This window comes from Phyllostomus discolor, chromosome 4 (assembly GCF_004126475.2).
Source record: "Phyllostomus discolor isolate MPI-MPIP mPhyDis1 chromosome 4, mPhyDis1.pri.v3, whole genome shotgun sequence".
Classification (NCBI taxonomy): domain Eukaryota; kingdom Metazoa; phylum Chordata; class Mammalia; order Chiroptera; family Phyllostomidae; genus Phyllostomus; species Phyllostomus discolor.
In genome coordinates, this window is record NC_040906.2 from 129,608,391 (window position 1) to 129,634,041 (window position 25,651).

General features: G+C 33.3%; 1 protein-coding gene across 1 annotated transcript in view; it reads right to left on the reverse strand.

Annotated features, from left to right (window-relative positions):
* The window catches only part of KHDRBS2 (KH RNA binding domain containing, signal transduction associated 2), a 535,898-nt gene that overhangs the window by 437,129 nt on the left and 73,118 nt on the right, over positions 1–25,651 (reverse strand). The window contains exon 2 of the mRNA XM_028509700.2: positions 9,611–9,738. Within this exon, the coding sequence (XP_028365501.1) occupies positions 9,611–9,738 (128 nt within the window). The remainder of the gene's footprint in view (positions 1–9,610; positions 9,739–25,651) is intronic.

Below are 25,651 nucleotides of genomic sequence, written 5' to 3' on the forward strand. Positions count from 1 at the left end.
AAAGATGAGGGTACCAAGTTTGCCTGGCAGGTTGGATAGGATGTGTAGGAGAACAAAAGGAGTCACGGAGGAGTCCACAGGTTCTGATCTGTCCAAGTAAAAGGATGGGATTGCCAACAACTGAGGCAGGTAGATTACAGGTAAAGAACATGTGAGGTAAGAATAGTACTGGTTAAATCTGCAATGACTAGACATCCATATCGTGATGTTGAGTAGGCAGCTCCACATCTCAGTCTTGGAGAGAGGTTTTGGCAGGAACCATGCCACAGGTGAGATGACAAAGAGGTAGTGAGTGTAAGCAGAGAAGGCACCACAGATAGTGCCTGGGAAACTCCAACATTAAGAAGTTCTATGGAAGAGGAGAAACCAGGAGGGTGAGAAATGTAATTAATTTTATAATAGGAGATAAAAATACATTCTGAAAACAACGTATCAATGATAGTTCAAGTAAGACCATGGATCAAGTGTTTCAAGTGAGTACTTTGGTGATGCAGAAGGCAGAACCAAGACCAATGGCCACTTACAGGGATAAGGATCTTATTTCAATGAGAAAAAATATATAACAGCAATGTCTACTCAATATTAGATCCAGCTGTTTTATAGCACAGTGAAGTTTCTATTTAATCACTAGAGGTATTCAGAGACAAGCTGATGAGTACCACAGATCTTGTAGAAATGATTCCTGAATCGGGCAGAAGATTAGACTGTACAACCTATGAGATACACTCCAACAAATGATTCTATTATTTCTGCCTCACTTAACACCAGAGGAGAAATACATCTGCTTTTCCATCTGTGGGCCGTTGCAATCTAAGCAATCTGCATTCAGAATTATCTCAATGCCTCTTCATATAAAAGAAAGTAAATCAGAGCAATGGTTTAATGCAAAGAGGAGAGGCTTTGGGGACAATGCTAACGGTGTCACTAATACATTGTGTGGCTTTAGGAAATTTCCTTGAATATTTTTAAATCTTAGTCTCTTCAGAATTCTCACCAGTGTTCTTGAGGGAATACAACAGCAATTTGCTGTGACTGATACAGTGGTTACTCAAACAAACCTTAATTCTCTAAGTGTGAGGTCGTGGATTTAAAGACTGTTTTATGATGTTTTAAAGTTAGATTTTTTTCTAAGCTGGAGTTCTGGACTATATTCTTCATTTAAGTACCATATTTACTCATAAACCAGAAACAGAAGCATGTGATATTTTTTAAATAAAGACAAAATTTTCCATCTGGTTTTTAAGTTCATGATAGATTTTGGGGAATAATATTTGGGGTTAAATTTTTGTACTAGGTGTGTTAAGATGCCATTTGCTTACACAATAATAATAAAACCACACAGTGTAATGAGGCAAAGAACAAGCTGTGAATTCTGCGTGGCTGGATATGAATCTCAAATTGATCATTCCCTAATAGCATGATTTTGGCAAGTCAGCTCCTCTGAGACTCAATTTTTTTTCTGTAAAATGAAAAGTATAGAATTATTAGGATTTTGAAGGCAACTGAATGTGTTAATGTAAAATAAATAAAATGTCTGGTACATAAAAATAGTTAATAATCCTTAGGTTTTATTATTTGTTCCTCTATTCTATGAAAAATACATCTAAATAGAACTAATTGTCTTCTATTTTAGATGTTTTCAGTTAGCTCAAACTCTTTTTAAAATATCTTTATTATTAGGAATATAACAGATTAATAATAATTCAAAGAACACAAATGAACCTGCAATAAAAAAGAACACATCCCTTTTACATCTATCTATCTATCTATCTATCTGATCTGTCAATGTACAGTCCCCCACACACACCAGCATATTTATGTATGTTATTATATCCCTTTTATACACAAGGAAAAAAACTATAATATTTTATAGTTTTGCTTAACAATACAGGTATATGTGTGCAAATATGTAACTCTAAAATAAATCAACAGCTTTCAAGTCTGTGTCTTTGTAATTATCACTGATTTTGCAAAATGTTCCCCAAAATGGTTGAATTTCAATAATCTGACCAAGAGGTTATAAAGCATATTTTCCCCATATCCTTGCTACATTATTGGTTATAATCAAACTTTTTCATCTTTAAGAATGACAGAGAAGAGATGCATTTCATATTCACCTTAACTTGGATTTATCTATAAGTGGAGTGAAGGGGGTTTTTTTTCTATTTGCTTTCAACAGTACAAGGATGAAAACTATCTCTTGATACCACTGGCTTCTTCTTTAATTTTTAAAAAGTTGAGTCCATTATGTATAAAAAAGTCAACTTTCTGTCATGTGTTTCAAATATTTTTCAAATAGACACACCAGTTTGGAACATTTAGTGCCTTTGGATTTTGAATCATCATCATTTTCACTAGTACTGAAGTTGTAAAATATTTTAATAACTCATAACTGTAAAAATTTTCATCTTTCTTAGAAATGCTTTGCCTAAATTAAATATTATACCATGTTAATAAACCTTCCATAAATTATCCTAGCACTTTTTCTTTTTTGCATTTAATCTTAAGTCCAGTTTAGATTTATGCTGGAATAAAAGATGAGTTAGAAATTTAGTCTTCCTTTACTTTGGTCCTCAAATGCCCCATGTCATCTGTCCAACATTTATTGAATAATGATTAATTCACATGAATGTAAATATATATATTATGTAACATACATCCATGTTTATTTCATGAAGAATGTAAAATTGATTTAATCAAATGCCTGGGTTTGATCTTAAAATTCAGTAAGTTTTAAATATTTTAAGTACTAAATCAGTTTTGAATCCTTGAAGTAAACATTTTAGTATAATTTATTTGCTTATAGTGTGTTACTAAAATACATTTTGTAATATTTTGTAACAATTTTTATTGTAGTAAATATACATATAACTAAATTCACCATTTTAGTTGCTTTTATATATGTAATTCAGTGTCATTAAGTATATTCACAATGTCATCTAACCATTACCATATCTATTTCCAGAACATTTTCTCATCCCAAACAGAAAGTCTATACTCATTAAAGAATAATTCTCCATTCCTCCCTCTCCAAAGTCCCTCGTGACCTCTATTTCACTTTCTGTGTTTATGAACTTGCTTGTTCTAAGTACCTGATATAAGTGGAATAATACAATATGTGACCTTCTGTATATGGCTTATTTTAATTACCACAATGTTTTTACTATTCATCCACATCATGCCATGTATCTGAATCATATTGCTCTTTATGGAGGAATGATAGTCTATTGCACCTAGATATCTCATTTTGTTTATCAATTTATCTGTTGAGGATATTAAGGTTGTTTCCACCTTTTGGCTATTGTGACTAATGGTACAATGAACACTAGTGCACATTTGGTAATATTTTAAAGTTTTTGCATTGATATTCATAGTAAGAGCTTTGCAGAGTTTTACTTTGGTGATATTCTTGTGAAACATATATTTTCAAGAAAATTACTTATAAAATGATATAAATAGAAATATTATACAAACTTCTTTTAAACATTACTTAAAAAGATAACACCTAAGAGTCACATTTATTCACAACTTTTCTACATAGATTTAAATTTCTTTCAAAAAGTCAGTTGTAGTCAGGTCATAATTTAGTTATCCAAGCAACAATAATCTCTCATCAGCATGTTTCCAAGGAGGTGCATTGACTTTTTTCCCTGTATTTTTTCTAGAGAGTTTGTTTTTCTGTTAATTTCAATACTAAGATATAAGTACTTGAATTTACACAGAATTTTACTTCTACATGTCATTAAGTCCTTCAGACTCAATAATAATATAGGAATCCAAACAATTGGTAATATAGTGTCTCTCAACTTTGAAAGTGATCTTTCTTCTCTAGTCTCTTTAAAATATATTTCAAAGCCACTTCTACTGAAACATCAAAGTAAATGAAAGAAGAGACATCTGTGCTCTAATGGGTGCAGAGGAGCTTACTGAAGGCTTACTGAATTAAACAAACTAACAAATGAGGAAACAAGTAAATAAAAATGGCAAGGTTGTACACGGGGATGTGAGGTGGAAGATACTTTGGCTCTGAAGGGACCCTTGAGTAAGCATACATGTTTGGTCACATTTTAAGACACTGCAATTTAAAGTTCCTTTTGAAGTAATTTTTAGCTTTCCAGTTGGGGATAAAGGATAAAGGTGAAGTAACCTGATCGAATGAAAGGAAAAAAAAAACATTAAGATGAACTGAAGAGCCTCTAAAAGGTCTAGACATAGAAAAGGACAGATTATTTCAGGAAATGTAAGAACATATTTTGTGAGGAGGTGTTGAGCTCATAGAAAAAGGAGGATGCGGAGAGAAGTGTATGTAAGTCAGAATCAGAAGCCCATGGGGTAATATGAGATAGAGGAAAGAAAAAATTAAGTTTTCACTGGAAAAATAAATGCATGGGATGAACGTTAATAAAAATAAGTCATCAGAAAAGGTAAATGCTAGACATAATATCTTTGCAAATTTCTAAATTTTGCTAGAAAACAGTGTTCTTTCATGTTTCATTCTACTGGAGAGAATGAAATCAACAAGTACTTTGGAACTTTTTTTTGATAGGAAATATGAATCTGAGTGTCATTTTCTCAATTAAAATTTAAATTTATAGGTGACTAGGAAATGAATATGATATGAATAAAACAAATCATAAACTCACCAATCCTTTCTTCCATTTCCTTTAGAAAATTAAAAAGTACTACTATGCAATGGTCCCTGTCTGGTAAAGAAAAAAATGGGTTTCAGATACAAACCTCAGGGTGGCTTTTAGATAACCACAGTGCTTAGAAAAATAGAGGTGTTTCCACCTCTGGCTATAACCAGCTTTGAAAGGTGGTCATAGTTTCCACAGTTAATATCCCTGGTCTCTGTTAATGCTCCTGAAATGATCTAATAATTACTTATAGAGTCAGAAAAAGTAACACTCATCAAGGATTTGGATTTGGGTTTTCCTCCTTCAGAGTATAGAGAAGGAAACAGCTCTGTGGGATGAAAGGCTTGGCTATTGGAGGCTACACCCAGCCACGCACGGAGGCGGCCCAGGCCCTCTCTCTGGAGCTAAGCAGAGGAAGATGAAATATAGAGCAAGTGTGATGCTTCTGAACATATTTTAGAACTTTAATTTTCTGCATTAATCTACATAAGGAATGGATTTGCAAAGCAGCACAGGGGAACACGGCTGTGTTTGATCTTAAAAGGGGCCAAATTTGGGGCTGATTTATACTCCTAGCAATCCACTGCTTTAAAAAGTTGGCAGTAACTCAAGGAGAGAAATAAAAAGTGGGCCTTAGGGCAAATTTAATTTAGAAAAGTTCTGATGTATTTCAGGGGATTCTGAAGGCAATATCAAAAAGATATTTTTAAAAGGCATTGAGAAGCTGAATTGCCCAGGTGGACAAGGAAGTACAGTAGTAAGCAACAAGTAGATCTCCCCTAGCAAGTGCACCTTCCCGTCCTCTATTGTCCTCCCAATTTGCCCACACTTGCGACAGGCACTCATTCTGAATGACTAGCAGCAACAAAATATCATACAGCTCCAGCCATCTATGTCTATCTTTGTTTCTTAGGTTTTATAAAGCACCTGTTTGTTGAGGACCAAGAATTTATAGCATTTTTCTCATTTTTCCGAGGATGAAGGTTAATGTCAAATGTGTACCCCAAGCTATGGTTCTATCCTTTACTTTTGCATATGTAATACCGTGGCACAGAATCATAATCACCACTAAAACATAACGCAATCTTTGGAGACCTCAAACAGCAACTAAACTCAATACACATATTGTCAACACTACAAATGACTTGATATAAGATGTCATGACCAAATTTATATGTACAATTTTACCGACAAAAACAATGAGTTATGAGCACTGCTTTCTGGATAAAGACTGTAAAATTATTTTGATTATAACAGGCATCCCAGTCAGCAACATTAACATTTTAAAAATAAATATGTGCTGGCTATAAAATACATTATGTGTGGATTTAGGGAAAAAGAGCTAATGCTAAGGATGGTGAGTTTTGTGCATGATTATAATGGAACACATGCTACCTCCTTGGAGACTTGACTATGAAATAATCATTGCTCTGATTCTAAACCATTTTCAAAAGCAAGCAATAGATGGACAAGGCCTATTTCTCTACTAATCTTGTTAAAAACACAAATAATAAATCAAGCAAGAAAAACTGTTTATGAAAATAATTTAATAATGTAGCATAGTTTCCCCAAATTAAATGATTAACCATAAAGCACCAGAGCTACATAAATCGTTCTTAATGTAAGACCATTCTTATAGTGTCCATAATTTTAAACCTTAAACTTCTTTCAATTCTGTGTATTACTCAATTGACAGCAAATTAACTTGAAATTGGAGATGAACTGAAACAAAAAATCTATTCAAAAAGGTCATGTAGTAAAGGCAGGAGAAGGTCATTCCCTCAAGAATCCCCATAGTTATTTACCACCCTTTGTTGAAAAGGGCTGTGTCCCACCACATTAATTACCAGCTCCCATAGACAGCCGGCGTCAAGGGGAGAGATGGCTCTGGGAGAAGTTGTGAAAGCAGGTCTTTGCCCAATGTGCCCCCTGAAGGATAAATCACTTTTTATTATAAAAGATTAAACTTCAAATCCATAAATACTGTTGTGCTCTGCTCAGCAGTTCACAGTATCACACCACACCACATATTTCACAGTTCATAAATGTGTATCAACTTCGGTTCAAATTTCGCAATCATAACTTAATTCAACACCATTGATATTTTTGTGAGAAGCAGGCAAAAACCACTCAGTAGGAGAGAATCACCAGTTTTGAAATAAAATATGGTTTTCAAAAGATTTATTTTAATTGTATACTAATTATTTAATTAGTATTTAAGTGTAACAATATTAAGTGTAACAATATTAAGTGTAACTGTATTTAAGTGTAACAATACAATTGTATTGTTTTAGTATAACAATAAACAAAAACAACTTAACAGGCAGCTCTGCCCTGTTTCTTAGCACTCTCCTTCTGTCAAGAGCCCTGAAAGTTCTCCTGTGTGTGGTGATTAACGTGGAAATGCGCATCCTTCTAAAAATAAAATGGTTTGACATTGTATTTATCGATTAAAAATGGTAACTTTTCTAAGCATAAACTGTGATTTGAACACATTATGGAAAACTATTCATTATTAGGAGCTATCATTTTCACATTCTTCCATTTTTACATGGAAATGTAATACAAATAAGTAAGCATTATTAGTCAAGTTAAAAATATAATGGCTCACAAAAACTGAAGAATCTAAAATAAGAGTAATCTAAGTATCCTCATCTGTATCAGAGACATGTCTTAGAGCAATTCATGATCTCCCCATTATTGCATCTGGAAAGTGAAAGCTTTATGTATTCTATGATTTCCAAGGTTAGTCCCAGCTTAAACATTCTGTAACTCTAAAGACACAACAATCTGCCAGTGAGATATGGTTTATTTCAATATGAATAGGCAGTTTTGTTGTTTGATCATCTTCATATAAATTAGAAAATTAAACCTCACAAAAATTAAATGCCACAAGATACTGTGTATAGTCAATATTTTCATGAGGTTATGCAGTGGCAGATGGCTTCTAGAACTAGTGGTAATGTATACCTTACTCATTGTAAGGTATAAAAATGTTGAATCACTATGTTATATTCCTAAAACTAATATAACCAACTATTCTTAAATAAAAAATAAATTGAGCCCTGGGCTCAAGTGGGGCTCAGTTGGTTGGAATGTCATCCCATGACCAAAAGGTTATAGGTTTGTTCCCTGGCATGTACGATTCCCGGTCTGGGCATGTACAAGAGGCAACCGGTGGATACTTTTCTCTCTCCCATCAATATTTCTCTCCTTCTCCCTTTCTTTCCCCTTTCCTTTCTTTCTAAAAGCAATGAAAAATATGTCCTCGGGTGAGGATAAAAATAAATGCATAAAAATAAATTGAAAAATATTGTGTCAATATTCATCATTATGAATCAAAATAGACTATTGTATTATTCGGCATAAAATCACACATACTGTCACTTGAAGAGCCATCTGAACTTGAAATGCCTTCCACTACCTGACAACCTAATTTGGTCAAAGACATAAAGCTGCACTTTACTGAGAAGCAGATATTGAGTTTGTCACTGACTTTCCCATGTACAGAGAATAAACAAGTGTTATTCTGAGAAACAGCACCAAGTTATATACTATTTAAACATATGATTGAAGGAAAGAAACTTGTACTCTAGACTATAATTGGGTAATTAATCATGTTCCTTAGTAAAAGGAACACATTTCTTAATATCTAATATTTCTACTATATTTCATTACTATGTAAAAATTTTCATGTATGTTTCTATGACTTCCCAATTTAATATTTGCAGCAATGTGATTGTAAAGTAAATCTAATAAAATTTAATGTGAAAATTATATCTATAGAATGCACCTTTCTTGCAATAATGTCTAGCCAAAAAAAATAACCACAAAAGTCCAAAACTTTATTTAAAAGTTAAATTTCATGGTTTGGTGGGCTGCAACAGTTTTATCCCTATTTGAAATAATTATAAACACAACATTCTACTTAATTATATTTACTAAAATTTATCATATTAGAAGACAATTGGTAAACTACAGTATTTATGTCTGTAATCTTTATTATTCAGATAATTACATGGTCCCTTGCTTAGATTCACTCTTCTGAAAGTATATTACCAGTGTGAATATTTGAGTTTCCATTTTTAGCCTGCTTAATACATTAAAAAAATAAAAACCTCTCTTTACACCCATTGGAATTTATAAATATAACTGACAAAATCATGCCACTGCATGCTGTTTTATAATCCTGATTTTGGTGATACAACCCTCATGTGATAAAATGTCTAGTAAAAAAGTATTTTGAAGAGAACGATACATAAATTTTAAGTTTTATTTTTTTATTTTTTAAAAATATTTTTATTTTTATTTTTAGACAGAGGGGAAGAGAGGGTGAAAGAGATGGAAACATCAATGTGTAGTTGCTTCTCGCACACTGCCCTACTGGGGACTGGGCCGCAACCCAGACATGAGTCCTGAATATGAGTCAAACCAGTGACCCTTTGCTTCTCAGGCTGCCACTCAATCCACTGAGCCACACCGGCTAGGGCCGGTATCATAATTATTTTTATGTAACCTCCTGATAGTTATAATCCAGGGGTCTAAGAAAAACTACACTGCTTTCCTAGTTATAATAATTCCCTACAAGTTGGCTCATACTATATATTTAGTATCATTCTAAAGTCTACTCTGTTTTATAAGAATATACGTTTTAATATGAACCAAAACATAATCAAGTGAGTGTGCATATTTGAACAGATATTGAGACATTTACATGTAAAAAAATGATTAAAATATCTAATTATGCTTCCCACATTTACAGAACAAAAATGTTATCAGCTTCAGTTGAAAATCACTCATCACTATACTTTAAAATAGGTTTTCTCCCTCAATGTCAGTAGCAAATATTTGTGCATACTTTATATAATGAAACTTTAAATATTTATTTCATTAAAATCAATGAATAAAATATATAGTCTTATTTTTATCATTTTCTTCTGAAGTCTATGAGGACAAAGCATATAATGCCATACCTTGGGATACTGTTTCACAGGAATCAGTACCCTTTCTGAGAGCTTTATGTTTTTGTTGCTGATAACATCAAGATATTTCTTTTCTTCATCTTCTTTTTTTCCATCAGAACCTTGAAATTTTTCAATTTCTGAAAAAAATAATGAGAAAAAAATAAGTGAAATGAAAAGTGACTGTAAATATGCTGATTGTTATTACTTCTCTTCTTAAGATTTTGAAGAATCTTTATAAAGGACTGAAACACCTCGTTAACAGCCACATGAATGCTGCCACTAATATAAGACGACCTCTGTCAATTAAAATTAAAAGTGGTCACTGAAGATGTGACTGTCTTCTTTGAAACAGATGATGCATTTAATTAACTTTAATATCTTCAAACAACATATAAAGAAGATCATGTCCTTTGCTATTTAAAATATCTAAGCATTGTGAAATTAAATTATCTAATCAAACATAATTCCTAGAAGCAATGAATAGAATGAAATGTACTTTAAGGTTATATGTTTTTTATTTTTATTCAGAATTATTACTAAAAAAATAATTAAGAATAGTAATCACCTATTACCTAAGTTAAGGTAGTAAAGATTAATAGAATGTTATATATTTTGTAACTAAACTTAAAGGCAATTAAAAAGGGGGTCACAGAAAAGCTATATAAAGGATTAAATATGTAAATGCTATCATTCACATTCATCAACATAAAATTATCTGTCTGCATGTTTAAGAGGAATTACTAATTTTAACCTATGAGAATATTCCCAAAATGGATATTTTTGAGCAAATGTATACTGTTTATATATTTTTCTTTTTATAATTAATTTATTCTGCCAAGCCTTTCAAATCTCTAATATGATTATTGTATGTAGAACAGAGAACAAGAAAATATGTCTTCTTTTATGAAATTTATGTTCTGATAGGGAATATGAACAATTAGAAACTGAAGATATGTATACACTCATATTTATGTATGGAGGTAAAAATAAATACAATAAAGCCACTAAAATATAAAGGAAAGTTGAATAAAGGAGTGGGGCTATTACTTTAGATTTATGGAGTAATAATTGAGCAGAACCCTGAAAAGTGAGAAAGGTAAATTCATGAGAGCTTGATTGAGAAATCAAACTTTACATTCTGATGGAGAAACAGCTTCACTTGCTCAAAGTTTGAGAGGTGGTTAACGGGACAGATCATGTAAGTACCTGTAGACAAGTGACATTTTCTGCTTTTTTGTTGTGAATATAATGGGCAGTCACTGGGTAGCTTTGGTGCAGGAGGGAGGAAGTCATATTTGATTTTTACTTGTGAAGATAACACCAGATATAATATGCAAAACCAATCATAGCAGAGAGCAAGCAAACAAGGAAACCACCTTGTATTTGTCTAGCTGAGATAATGATGCTGACTTGGTCTAACAAGGTAGAGACACAATGCTGTGTGTGAAGCTAAAGTCATTTCATGGAATTCACTATGTAAAATCGATGTTTTGATGAAATCTTGGAAAATTCAGTTCCCTTATTTTTTAATGTTTATTGGCCAGCTATTATTATCATAAAATAACCTATATTTATTTTCTCCTTGCTCTTCCCCAACTGTACTATTTCAAAGCACTTCTTAAGATATGAATGTGTCAGTTTTTTATTTTATTATTTTTTTAGTTGTGTTAGACACGAAACATATTCCTGTTATAAAATCCCCGTAACATTCGAGGAAGTAATCTTAAGGCATATTATTCTTTTGGCCCATGTAAAATTTAAAAAAAAAATTTCTGAAAATCACATTGCTTACCAGATAATGTATGAATGAATGCCACAGTTTGTATAATTCATTTACAATCACTTTTTTCAGTTATATGCTATAATCTTCCTAAAGACAATTATCTTAAACTGAGCTGTCTGAGAAGGTTATTTGTAATATGTCTATAATTTCTACTTCCTATGATGGCATCAGACTCTTACTTTTGTACTCCAGAGCAATTACAAGTGACTTTGACTGTCTTTTTAAACCAGAAAACACTGCCTATTTAACACTTTCAATCCACCCTATAATCATTACATATACAACTCTGACAACTACAAAGAAAGAATATTCATTATATCCTCTGATACTGACAATAAACTTGTGATAACTGCCCTTTGGGTACATGCACCTACATAATATCGTACTTCCTAGCTTGCTGAGGTAATTGTAACATAGGACACACTGAAGAAGCTCACTCAATTCCTAATCTATTAAATGTCTGGTTTCACCTTATCACTCTTTCATAAAAATAAATTGAATTTGTCTGATGTTATTTGTTCTCTACAAAACTACAACCTTAGGCATTTTTAGATGGTTCCAATTTGATCCATTGACGATTAATTCCAATAACTTTTTCACCATGAAATAGAGCTGAATGAAATACCATTTTCACTGCTCTTTCTGTTCATTTCTACACTTGCATTTAAAAATTTTTGATGTTTCTTTTGCCCTTCTAATACTTTCAGGGAGTTACCTTGTCTTCCTTTACATATCTACGTGACTAAGCGCTCAGTAATTGCATTTGTTAATGACACAGTGACAGAACAGTATATACTTGCCTAGTGCTAAAATCGGGGAAAATGGCATATACAGTATCTTCATTTTTTAAATGTTTACTGTAAAGTCATTCTTTTATCATCTCATAATTAATGCACACTCCTTGTGAAACATTTAGACAATATGGATATCTGTTAAAATCGAAAGGCACCCATTATCATCCAGCAATAACTGAATAGTTTCATGTAGAAGTGATAAAGCATTTTTTATACTTTAATAGTCTTTTTAAATTTGGCTGCTATATTATTGGGAAAAATATTCAATATATTAAGGCAGGATGGGTTTTTTTTGGAAAAAAATGTTAAACTACAGAGATTTTACTAGACAGGTACTTTTAACAGTAAGATACAGAGGCCCTCATGAATTTTAGAATTTCCTGTTCCCCTTTCACCATCGGTAGGTGAATGTATACATTCATTCAACAATTTACGTTCACATTTACTGACGTTTTTAATGGTTACCACCACAGTACTAGGATTATGTGGAAATTACAACAGAGGCAACCTTTGGTCATGCAGGCCATTGCCCTTGCACCATCTGCACCACAGGTTTAAGTCTGATGGAAGCTATGTAAGAAGGCAATTTTGTTGTGGTAAAAACACATAGTGTTATTTATCATCTTAATCATTTTAAGTATATGGTTCAGTAGTGTTAAGTATATTCATGTTTTTGTACAACAAATTGCTAGAACTTTTGGATCTTCCAAAAGTGAAATTCTAGAGCCATTAAAAACTCATTTTCCTTCTCTGTCCCCCAGGCCTTAGTAACCGCCTTTTTTACTTTCTGTTCCTACAATTTTAACCCCTTTAGATACTTCATATGAGTGAAATATAACAGTATTTGTTCTTTTGTGACTGACTTATTTGACTTAGCATAATGTCCTTGAAGTTCATCCATGTTGTAGCATATGATAGTATTTTCTCCTTCTAAAAATCTGTATAATGTTCCATTGCAAGTATATACCACCTTTTCTTTATCCATTCATCTGTCATTGAACATTTGGGTTGTTTCCACTTCTTGGCTATTGTGAATAATGTATCATTGAATGTGGGTATGCATGTATCTCTTCAAGATCCTGTTTTAAATTATTTGGATATATACACAGATGCAGGATTGCTGGGTCATATGGTAATTACATTTTTTATTTTTTAAAGAATCTCCAAATTATTTTCCAAATGACTATAAATTTTTGGTCAGGACTTGTGAATATTACATGAAAAGGGCTATATTCCCTCTTGTTGGGCAAAAGGTTGAATATAAACCAATAACATTTTTTTACTCTCGGAATCCATCTTGAAATGAAAAAGGTTTGTGAGCATGGATCTGGAGAGCACTGTGCTAAGTGAAATAAGCCAGTAAGAAAAAGACAAATGTCATATGATCTAACGCATACGTGGAACCTAATGAATAAAATAAACTTACGAACACAATAGTGATGGACTCTAAGATAGAGAAAAGGGGGACAGGGGGACAGGCTGGCAGGGGGACAGGCTGGGTGGGCAGCGGGGTGGTGAAGGAACTGAGCAAATAAATGAAAGAAAAAGAAGAAACTCATGGACACAGACAACAGAGTGGGACTGCTGGAGATAGTGGTGGCAGAGTGGTGGTAGGGGAAGGTGTAAGGGGGATAAATGGTGATGGATGGAGACTTGACATGGGGTGGTGAACACACAATACAGTATACAGATGGTGTGTTATGGAATTGTTCACCTGAAACCTGTATAATTTTGTTAACCAGTATCACCCAAATAGATTCAATATAAAGGAAAAAAAGAAGTGTGTGAGACTTTCATTGGAATATGTATATAAAAGAGGATATACTTAATTTGAAAAAATTCTGTCTGTTATTTTGTTCTACAAAATATATGAGGCACACTCCCACAAACAGAGCCGAAGTGTTTGTATAACTTCCATTTTCCTCCAGTGGCTTTGTTTTTGAATCTCAACTAATTATCATAGAAATAAGACAGAGCACCTAGGATAATAAAAGATTAAAAAAACCTGATATCTGGAAACCATATACTGTATGACAAAAAAACTGTAGGTACTTAGGTAGCACAAGCATACCAGGATCTTAGAAACAAGAGAAAACAACAAATATTTCCTTCTTTAAAGATAAAGTCCCTACCTGAGGAGGACCAAAAAAAAAAAAACAACTATCTTAAGAAAACTCACAGAGCATGAAGAAAGGATACAACCCTAGATGAATGAAATATCCTGATAGAAACCTCCCAAAAGAACAGGAAAAACTTCCTCATTTAAATATTAACCAGAGAAACAGATTGTGTTAAACCTCATACAAGTAAACTACAAGAAAACAAAAAAAGAAAAATGAACTAAGTAATGTTAACATATTGGTAGAAAATGAAAGCAGACGAGAAACATATGATAACAAAGCAGAAAGTCACTAAATATAATATTAAAATGAAGGAAAATAAAGCAATGAAACTATAAAAGCAATAACAGACTATATGTCAGAAATAGAAAAGAGTTGTATAAAAAGCAATTAAATTAGAGGAGCATATAAACAGAGCTGTCAGAGTACAAGAATGAAACAGAATTTAGTTCATAAATGCAGAACTAAAAGTAAATCAAGACTAAACATACAACAGAACAGAAATAGAAACAGAAGAAAGAATTGAGAACTATTATAAAATCAGATAGTTAAAAAGTTTTGAGAAAAAATTTAGAAAACAGGTGAAAATGAACTAAGGCATGCATAACCAGAGTTCTCAGAATATGAAAACTAAAACAATAAAACTGAAACAACATTGAAAACTATAATTAGGAAAACTGTTTCATAAAAGAATCATATGATACTAGAACATGAACTGAGATATATGATTAGTGAATGTTCAGATCAAAGGAGAGCGAGGATGAGAGGAAAATAAGAGATTGGAGGGAGAAAGAGACAGACTGAGAGAGATTGATTTTGAGATAGAGAGGTGCAAATAATACTACTAGATTCAATAGGCTAGAAGTAACTGGGACAAGATAATTGGTTGCAGACCATGGTAAAAATCCAGGCTGTAGAAGATAAGCAGTATATGCCTGCCTCATTTTCACAACCGGAAATTAGGAAAAGAACTTTTGGTTTGTTGTAATGGTTAAATAAGTTCATATAAGCAAGGTGCTTAGAAAAATGGAAAAACCATCATTTTTTATTATTATTCTCAGTATTAAAATATTAAACTTATAAGGACCAAGTAACTTTTGAACTAGAGTCATAAGGCAGTATGCCACTGCAGAGGGAGCCAGAAACAACCCCAGGTTAAGAAAGCATTACAGAGAAATAGGAATGCAATTGGCTGGACTGAAGAATCAAACTATATAATTTTTATATACCAAGAATGGCTCTTTATTCTGCTAATAATTTCAAAAAAATAATTTAAATATTTGCCCTATATTTGTAATTTAGTATATTCTATTACCTAAAGCATAAATTAGTGTCAAGTAGTTTAAAGTTTGGGTTAAACTAATTCTAAAAATTATAAGTAAAATTTCAGTGAAAGGGATTTGATTTGAATACAAGATTTATCCCTATATCTGCTATATATTTGTAGATTATATACTCTATAACCTCAGATAAAATCTGAGTTAAATAATGTCAAATATTTATACCTATATCTGCCCTGTTTGTTCAGTATATCCCCTAACTCCAAGCATAAATTATAGTTTGCATTAAACTCATTCTAAAAATGAGTACAATTTCAGTGAAAGAGATCTTATTCAAATACATGAACTTATACCTTCATATTCAAGTTACTTTCCTAATACAAGTGGTTTTCTCTGCAATCATAATTCATATTTCCTAAATTAGGTGGGTTGAGTAGCAGTGGCCTCCCACACACTTCTACCTAGTATTTTTCTGACTTCCAGAATACAGTTGGCTTAAGATTTAGAATCATTAATAGCTATAAAATTGAAATATTAGGCTATATCTATATATTAATGTTATTTTATTATGCTTACATTTATTTTTGCAATTGGCAAATAAAAAGGCTCATATTTTTAAATATAGATGAATTATATTTATATATACACAAACATAAAAAAATAACAATTATCAAGATCCATGGGAAAATAGGGTTTTTAACATAATTACCTTAAAATAAAATTTACATATTTTAAAGAATCATTCTGAAATACTTATTTGCATGATCCAGGGGCTATATGATGTATGTCAGTTATTCTATTATGCTAGTCAATAAGAGTAACGACTTTATTCTTTCAGTAATTCAATAAGTACTACTGAATTAGAGTCTACTTCATGTGTAAAGGATTAGATGTGTAACAGCAATAGTTGAAGTGAGAGAATAATGAGGAGAACTTGGTTATATGACTGCGGTTGAAGGGTCACCAGTAACCAGACTGAGAATAAACCTTGAAGGTAAGACATCCTACCCCAACTGTGGACAGGAAGTGAAGGGGGAAGAAGAGAAGAACAGATAGCTTCTAGGTAAGTTGTCCTAACAATGAGGTTGATCCTCTGTGTGGTTCTGGGCATGAGTGTGAGTGAATGTTTAGAACATTCATTTGATCATGTTTTTTAGTTTTGCAATTAATTGTTGCTCATTTATTCTATTTTTTTTGTTTTTTTCAGTTATTTTTCTGTTATTTTCAGTTAGCATTTTCCCTGGTGGCACAATATCACCTCTATGTACACTTATTTATTTAACCATGAAATCATAAAACCAAACTTGTAGAACTATACACTAAATAATACTAAATATATTCTTAGTCAAACAAACTACAAAGTTATGTTTATTTCTTCATGGAGAGTAAAATACATGTACTTCCAGGTACCAATAATTCTAAAATTTTAAAAAGTGGGGACAAACTTAAAATATGGACAACCATATTATGTTCAACTAGCTATGAAAAATTTTTAAAGTCAAGATATATTTAATAACCAAATAGACTTTGAAAATAATTTTAATGTAATATAAGAGAAAAGTACATTTACTTGCAAGGTATAACTGTGAAATGTATTGAAGCAAAGAACATGGAATTAATCCAGGAAGAAGACAAGTTATTGTCAATAAAACATAAATGACCTTTAAAAATAACAACGATGAAAGATTTATATGATCTGAAGAGAAATGAGGGAAAGAAGGGGAAGGGTCATCAAGGAACATATAAAGGATCCATGGACAAAGCCAAAGGGGGGTGGGGTGGGGAGAATGGTGGGGGGAAAATGGGGACAACTGTAGTTGAACAACAATAAAAATAGAACAGGAAATGATACCTGATTTGAGTTGTTTTGAAATTTATGTTTATCTAAAACCAAAAATCAATACAAAGTTGTAAAAATTTCTTTTTATTTATGACCATTTCAGAAGAGATTTTTTTTGCAAATGAAAACCTTTTATTCTTGACTATATGCCCACACAAACACACGCACGCAACTTTCAAACAACCCACCAAGTGGACTACACGACTTTTCTTTTATTGTTCACACTACTACAGATATTCCCCCATTTTTTCCTGCTTTGAAATACAAGTGATGTTCAACTGCCCAGTATTAGAACTCTTTATTTTAAATGGAGCATGAACAACTTATATTTACATAATATAACTGATCAAAGGTAATAACTTATTGTTCACCTTCTAGTTTCTAAGTAAAAAATGTTTTGTACTCATAGTATTTGAATACAGAATCAAACATTTAATGATTATTTTAATAGAATGAAAGAGTATGACATAATAAAACAAATTTTAACAATTTTAAACAATCTTCCTTTCTAGATCTGATACATGAAATTTCAAAGATCAGTATACTATAATATAGTAGGATTCCAGCATTTCTAAGTCCAGAATGAATTGGTAAATATTTCAGAAATAACAACCATTTGTCATGAAGCATAGACCTAATATCCAGAATAGGCCCAGTGAACAGAAGAAGGGAAGAGAAGGAGGATTTGACTAATTAAATAAGAAGGGGTAACCAGTGACAGGGAACACAACCTGAAGAACATAGGCGATAAAATTCAAATGCAGAAAGTATCTTAAGAATAATTTTAAAAAATCAACTGACTTATCCTAATGAGTTTAGTAATAAATAAAAAATGAATTTTGACCATTGGATTTGGCAAGATGAAGGTGCTGGTGATCTAAGAATGATTTCAGTCACTAGTTGGAGCAGAATGATGAACGAATAGGTGGAGAGGATGGGTATAAATATGTGGAGTATGAAGCTTCCCCCTGCAGCTACTTTGGTTCACTGCCTTCCTAAACCCTGTGCTCACCTCCTTGAGGCCTACCTGTACTGAAGCTCCTTTAAACATTTCCCCCTTTCTTTTTAACCTAGGACCTAAGTCACTTTCTTTGAGGTAACCTGAGCTACACTGTCAGTGTACTCCATCCACTCGCACAATCCACATGTGCCAGCTTTCATCTTTTCAACATCAAACCCAAACTTCCTTCCTGAGTTTGAATCTGAACTCTTCATCTGAACTCTTGCATATACACTCTAAAATCTACAAGATACATGAAACTCATACCCCTCACAGTGAATTCACCTTAACTCTAAAGCCTATCTTCTCCCTGTATTCCTTTCCACAATGTTCCTAGTCACCCAAAAACAAGAACACAAATCTTAACCATTTAAACATTAGTACTCCCTGGTCCTCACCACTCTACCTGCAGTCGTCTTCAAGTTCTATTGATTCTACCTCTGAAGCTCCTCTCAAATCCAGCTTTTCCAGCCCAGGTGTTCTGCCACTACTCCCTCCCTTTGCCATCATTTTCTCCTATGGCAGGAAGCTTTCAAATATTTAGCCTGAAGACCCACATATAACTTATCTTTCACATTCAAGCTGTCTTTGTAAAACACAGATTTAAGCACTACACATTTTCCTCTGCTACTGGAATGTGCTGTTTGTATTTGGTTTATTCCCTGGCTATATATATATATATATATATATATATACATACTGAGTATTCAGATTTTCTTTGTTGAATGAAAGAATGTCACTACTCTGATACCTGCTTCTCATTGCCTGAAGGTGAAATTCTTTTGTTTTGTTTTTTAATTTTTTTAAAGATTTTATTTATTTTTAGAGAGGGAAGGGAGGGAGAAAGAGAGAGAGAGAGAAACATAAATGTGCGGCTGCTGGGGGCTGTGACCTGCAACCCAGGCATGTGCCCTGACTGAGAATCGAACCTGCGATGCTTTGGTTTGCAGCCCGTGCTTAATCCACTGAGCTACGCCATCCAGGTTTTTAAAATTTTTTAAGATTTTATTTAGAAATTCTTAGTATTTTTCTTACCACTAAAAATTAATAAACCATTTCTTTATTGTCTCTTGCCACATTCTAATTTATTTCTTGACATCTTGAGGAAAATACTGCATTCTATCCTCACACATGCCCTAAGCAAACCATATGCTTTCAAAGGCCTCAGGCTTATGCTTATGACCTTTTCTCCTTCCTCTGACCAATGAAGGACTACTCTTTAACATAGGCCCAGCTCACTTGCATGATTACTCCATACCAAGGCTCCCCTAGCATTCTGTACTTTTAAAATACAGTACTTTCATCACCTTGTAATATGCCATTTACAAGTGTTTTCCATTAAACTGTGACTTCCTTGCGGTCAGAGACCACATCACATTTATTATGTTTTTACTCCATTACAATGGACAACTTATAAGTATAATCTTACATCAGGTCTATTCATCAGATTGTGTGTCTAAAGAAGTGTTTCTAAAAGACTGTCTCCTGATTTTTAATAATAATAACTTCATAGAATATATGTGACTTTCAATACAATGGTTTTTAGATTGTTTACATGGGAAAACATACTTATTTCCATAAGACACAATATCATGTTTTAAAATTCATATTTATTTTCACAAAAGGCAATACTACATTTTTATAATCTGGAGTGGTTTTAATATCATGTACATGTTTTGAAAAGCCTAAAGGAAATGAGAGTGACCTCTAAAGGAGGCAGTAAGCATTCAAAGCAACTTTATTTTTAATGGCCTAATTGTTCAGTGGTCATTAGTGATTATTTTTTAGCATTTTGCAACCAAATAAATTTTATTACTTATATGTTGCTGTTTAACTGTGATTTTAGGAAATTAGTTTAAGCTTTTGACTTGACATGTGTAATACAATCTAATTTTTTCATGTAAAAATGGTGAAAAGTAAGCTCTCAACATTTTTATTCAATATAGTTGATTTTCAAAAATAAATTACTGCCCTGGCTGGCGTAGCTCAGTGGATTGAGCGCGGGCTGGGAACCAAAGTGTCCCAGGTTCGATTTCCAGCCAGGGCACATGCCTGGGTTGCAGGCCATAACCCCCAGCAACTGCACATTGATGTTTGTCTCTCTCTTTCTCTATCTTCCTCCCTTCCCTCTCTAAAAATAAATAAATAAAATCTTTAAAAAAATGAATTACTAATGTTAAACATGAGCAGAGTATAGTCATTTCTAATTTATTTCTGATTTTATCATATTCATATTCAACTATATTTATTTCCAGAGCAAGAATAGAACGTGTCCTACATTTATGGGAAAAATGAGACATTACACTTTTGTCAAAGATACCTTGAGATATCTTAATGAAAAGAAAACAAAATTGAAAATCAGTAGCAGCTCAAGCTTCATAGGCGAGGTTCAAATTAAAAGACCTTTTCTGAGCCTACTTTTACTGTGATAATTATCTAAATCAGCATTTGTTCCCCATTTAGACTAATTTTACAGGAATACTACACATAGATGTGCTTGAATTTGTATTAATTTATTTTCAAGATGTTCAAAAGCCTAATTGCATTAGGCATTTCTTGTGTTTAAAAATCAATTCTCTGGAATTGAATAAAGGTGAGCTATTATTCATTGGAGATAACAATCCCTAATATGTCAATAGCAGAAGGTATTTAAATAGAACTGAATATGACTTGCTTCACATTCATAATGCTCCAGGGCTCTCCTTCCTCATTCAAGCCTTTCTTTCACTCAGCAAATGTTGTGGAGAGTGTCACTGTGTATAAGTCATTGGGAGGAAGAAGAAAAATAAGTAACACATTATCTTCAATTGTTCATTATTTAGTAACCAATAATTGCAAGTATCACATGAAATAGTCCTTAATGTGTTCATATCATTCCTAATTTCTTGTCTGTATATTTTGATAAGCTAAACATCAAAGCTAATTTGAGAAGTTATTATCTATATTTTTAGTATTTACAAATGGCATAAATATAAAGTGGAACCCCACCTTCCTTAGCATCAGTGTTTTTGCTGATATGCAAAGAATATCCAAGTATGACAATAATATATATATAGGACTAAAGAGATTCCATGTATATGTGTACAAATATGTCCTTCTATCTTTTTGGGTTGTTTTGAAAATTACAATATCATTTATGAGCTTTGTGTTTGTGGTGATTTCTAAGCTTTGTTAACCTTTTCCCTTTACCCTAATCATCTTTAATCAACCCTGGAAAGCTCCTACAATGAATCAAGGTCAAACAATCAGGGGCCGTATTAGAAAACAAATATTCCATGAGAGTTAAAGATGATGTTTCTAGCCTGTTTCATCCATTCAACTTTTCATTTCACCTCCCTATTCCTCTTTTCAGGTATTTCCATGCAAATAATGTGATAAAATAGACTGGGCCTCAACTTATGAATGGGCTTCTAGCCAGTTTGGACCATGACAAAGAATATGTCTACTAAAAAGGGCTCCTGGTGGCTAACTGGGCTCTAATTAAAAAGAAACAACAAGAACAAAAAAAAAAAAAAACAGTAACAACACCAAGAAAACAGCCTAGCATCCATTTCTACACAGGGTCCTCTCACCCATGCCACACTTCAGGGAGAAGCTTATGCTAAGCTGCCTGCCTCCTGCACTGAATTACTTTCCTACAGTGTTTCTGCCATCTGAGCAAGCTCTCATAAGAGAGATGCTGGAATCCTATTTCAACAAATAAGACTAAGGCTTTCCCTGCCCAATCAAAACTGTGCAGCTATATCCACACTAACATCTTCATCGCCCAATCACAGCAGCTCCATTCTGATCATTCAGGACAGTATCTTTTGAACTGATCAAACTTCAAGGATTCTGAGCCCCCATTTGCATGAGAACAAACCAATCAGGGACTAGGGATGGGGATTTCCATCTGTGTAAATACACTCCCCTCTGGCTAAGAGAACACATTTTCCCTTTCCACCAAAGACTGAAGACTAAAGACTGTGTCTCTTCAGCTGGAGCTGAGCTGAACACCAAAGATGTCTCACCGATCCAGAGCAGAGAACAGGCAGAGCAGAACAGAATAGAGCAGAGCTACCAGGTGGAGAGGAACCTGGCCCCAGGGCCACCTTGCCCCAGGGCCACTCCCCTCCAGGGTCTCCTAGCAGACGTGCTGCCATGCAGCTTCATAATTGAGCTGTAACACCATTCAGCTCACAGCCATGCTGTATTACAATTGAGCTGTTTGTACCACATCCAAAATTGCAGATTACTCTTCATGTTGCATTGATGCCACAGCCATCAGTTGACACCACCATGATGTGGTCATGGAAAAAAATACATACTAAGCGCTTACCTTTGGTTGGTCTTTTTTAGATGTAGAGATATGTTTCATCCTTTGAATCAGTGTTCCTCTACCTCTCTTCACCAACGAAGCATAAATCCTTAATGAATTCAAGCCCTGGCTCTAATGGGGAAGGGGCCAGTGTCTGGTTGCCACTCAGTCTAAATTTAATCTCAAGTTAGGCTTGGGGGGCAAAAAGGGTCCATAGGTCTCACATGGCATAGCTTATTATATGATAAACTAGAAAGTATATTGTGCTAGGCAAGTTCAAGGACACAATCTGTCTTCATCCCTCACTCAGGAACATGCAGGGGGAACAGGTGACTAACTGTGGACTTGGAAATTTGGATCTTGAGATCCCTCTCTCCTAAATAAAGATACAAATGTACCACCCACTTAAGAGGAACCCAATAAGGTAAAACTTTTGTTATATTCTTTCCCCTTCATCAGTTGTTTTGTACTCCCCTTCCCACATTGTCAGACAGACATTTTCCATTTTTTAAGGTAAAAGACATACACAAGTGTTGAAAAGTTTCTAACTTCTTGGTCATGTGTTATTAATGTTGACAACTTCTTAGAACATGAACTTTATTTCCTTTACTATTCCTATGCTGAACATAGGCAGCTAAAATATACTAATATTATCAAATATACATAACCATAAACTAGGAATTACATGATGTACCACTACCTTATTACTTGACCTGTGCAAGTCCTGTCTGCACTTTTACTTCTAAATTTCATTATCTGTAAAGGAGCATTATTTTCCTCAATGAATTTGAAGAGCCCCTCCAATTCTGGTATGAGTTAAGCCTAACTCTATAATGCAAAAATAGAATGTGATCTCTATAGGAGTAGACAGGTTCAATAGAGTTTATACCGCTACAGTATATTTGACATTAACTTGCTTTGAGCTGTTTTCCCTTTTTGTGACACTATCTCTTTTCCTGTTTTAACTTTCATTTTCCTACAGCTTGGATTCTATATTATAAGCATTAAGAGTGTGGTTTCTAAACTTATAAGAGGGGTTATTTAACCACTCTCTGCCCTATGTCCTCATTAATCAAATGAAGATAGCATTATCTACTTCATATTTTTCTCTTGGGGGGTTAATGTAATAATAAATAAATTGCATAGAATACCACTTGATAAACTATTGTTGCTGTTAATATTATTCTTCTAGTACATGTAGGAGAAAATGCCCATCTCATAAATAGTCCTAAACGGGAGACTAATTAGAACTATACTTAGAGCCAAAAGGATGAGAGACAACCTCAGGCACTTTTGTCTATAGCATTTATTTATGTTAGTTGTTCACAGATTTAATGGGACTGTTCAGATCATTCAAACTTTTTATCTTTATTCCTGAGTCTCAATGGTAGTAAAACATGAGATATTCCAGAATCCAAACAATCTGTTACAAAAAAAAGTTATTTTTATTTCCATGACAAGATAGGTAAGTTAGACAGGATTCCTTGAATTGCATTTTTGGGAGGATGTGTGTGTGTGTGTGTGTGTGTGTGTGTGTTTATGTGTGCATATTTTTAAAACAAGAGTTTCATTGAGATATAATCCACACATCACAAAATGAGCCCTTTTAAAGTTACAATTCAGTATTTAAAAAAAACATATTAACAGAGCTTTGCAACCATCATCACTATCTAATTTTAAAACATCTCTTCACTGAAAATATTAACTCCCTTTACTGTAGTCTATGGCAACACTAATCTAATTTTTATACCTACAGACTTGCCTATTCTGAACTCTATATAGCTGGAATTACACAATATGCAGTCTGTTGTGCCTGGATTCTTTTACTTAGCATGTTTAAGGTTTATTTGTGCTGCAGCATGTACCAGTACTTTATTCCTTTTTATGGCCAAATAATATACCATTATATGGATATATCTCATCTTGTTTATCCATTCATTATTTGGTGGGCATTTGGGTTGTTTCTACTTTTTTGATAAAATAGATAAGATTGTTTTAAACATCTGTGTATAAGTTTCTGTATACATACATTTCCAGTTCTCTTGGATAAAATTCTAGAAGTGGAATTACTCAGTCACAGAATAGCTATATGCTTAACATTTTGAAGAACCACCACAGTGCTTTCAAAAGTTACTGTACATCCTACCACCAATATATCATAGTTCCAATATACCCACATCTTCATTCACACTTATTATTGTCATCCTTATTTTAGCCATCCTAGTTATGTAAAGTTATATCTGATTATGGATTTGATTTGCATTTTTAATGACTAATAACACCGAGCATCTTTTAATTTGATTACTAGTAATTTTCATATATTGTGTAGAGAAATGTCTATTCAAATCTTTTGCCCATTTTTAACTGGATTGTCTTTTATTACTGGGCTTTAAAGGTTCTTTACATTCTTACATACAAGTTGCTTATCAGACAAGTAATTTGAAAATACTTTTCCTATTCTGTGTTTCCTTTTTTAATTTTTTAAAAATACACTTATTGGTTATGCTATTATAGTTGTTCCAATTTTCCCCTTTGCCCCCCTCCACCTGGTATCCCTATTCCCTCCAGCAATGCTCCCCTTAGTTCATGTCCATGGGTTGTTCATATACGTTATTTTGTTACTCCATTCCTATACTGTTCTTAATTTCCCCTTATCTATTTGTACTTATCAATTTGCACTTCTTATTCCCTGCATCTTTTCCTCCATTCTCCCATCTCCCCTCCCAACTGATAACTCTCCAAATGGTCTCCATATCTATGATTCTGTTTCTGCTCTGCTTGTTTGCTCAGTTTGTTTTTTATATATTCAATTTATGTTAAGGATTTTATTTATTTATTTGTAGAGCAAGGGAAAGGGAAGGAGAGAGGGAGAGAAACATCAATGTATGGTTGGCTCTCATGAACCCCCAACTGGGAACCTGGCCTGCAATAAAGGC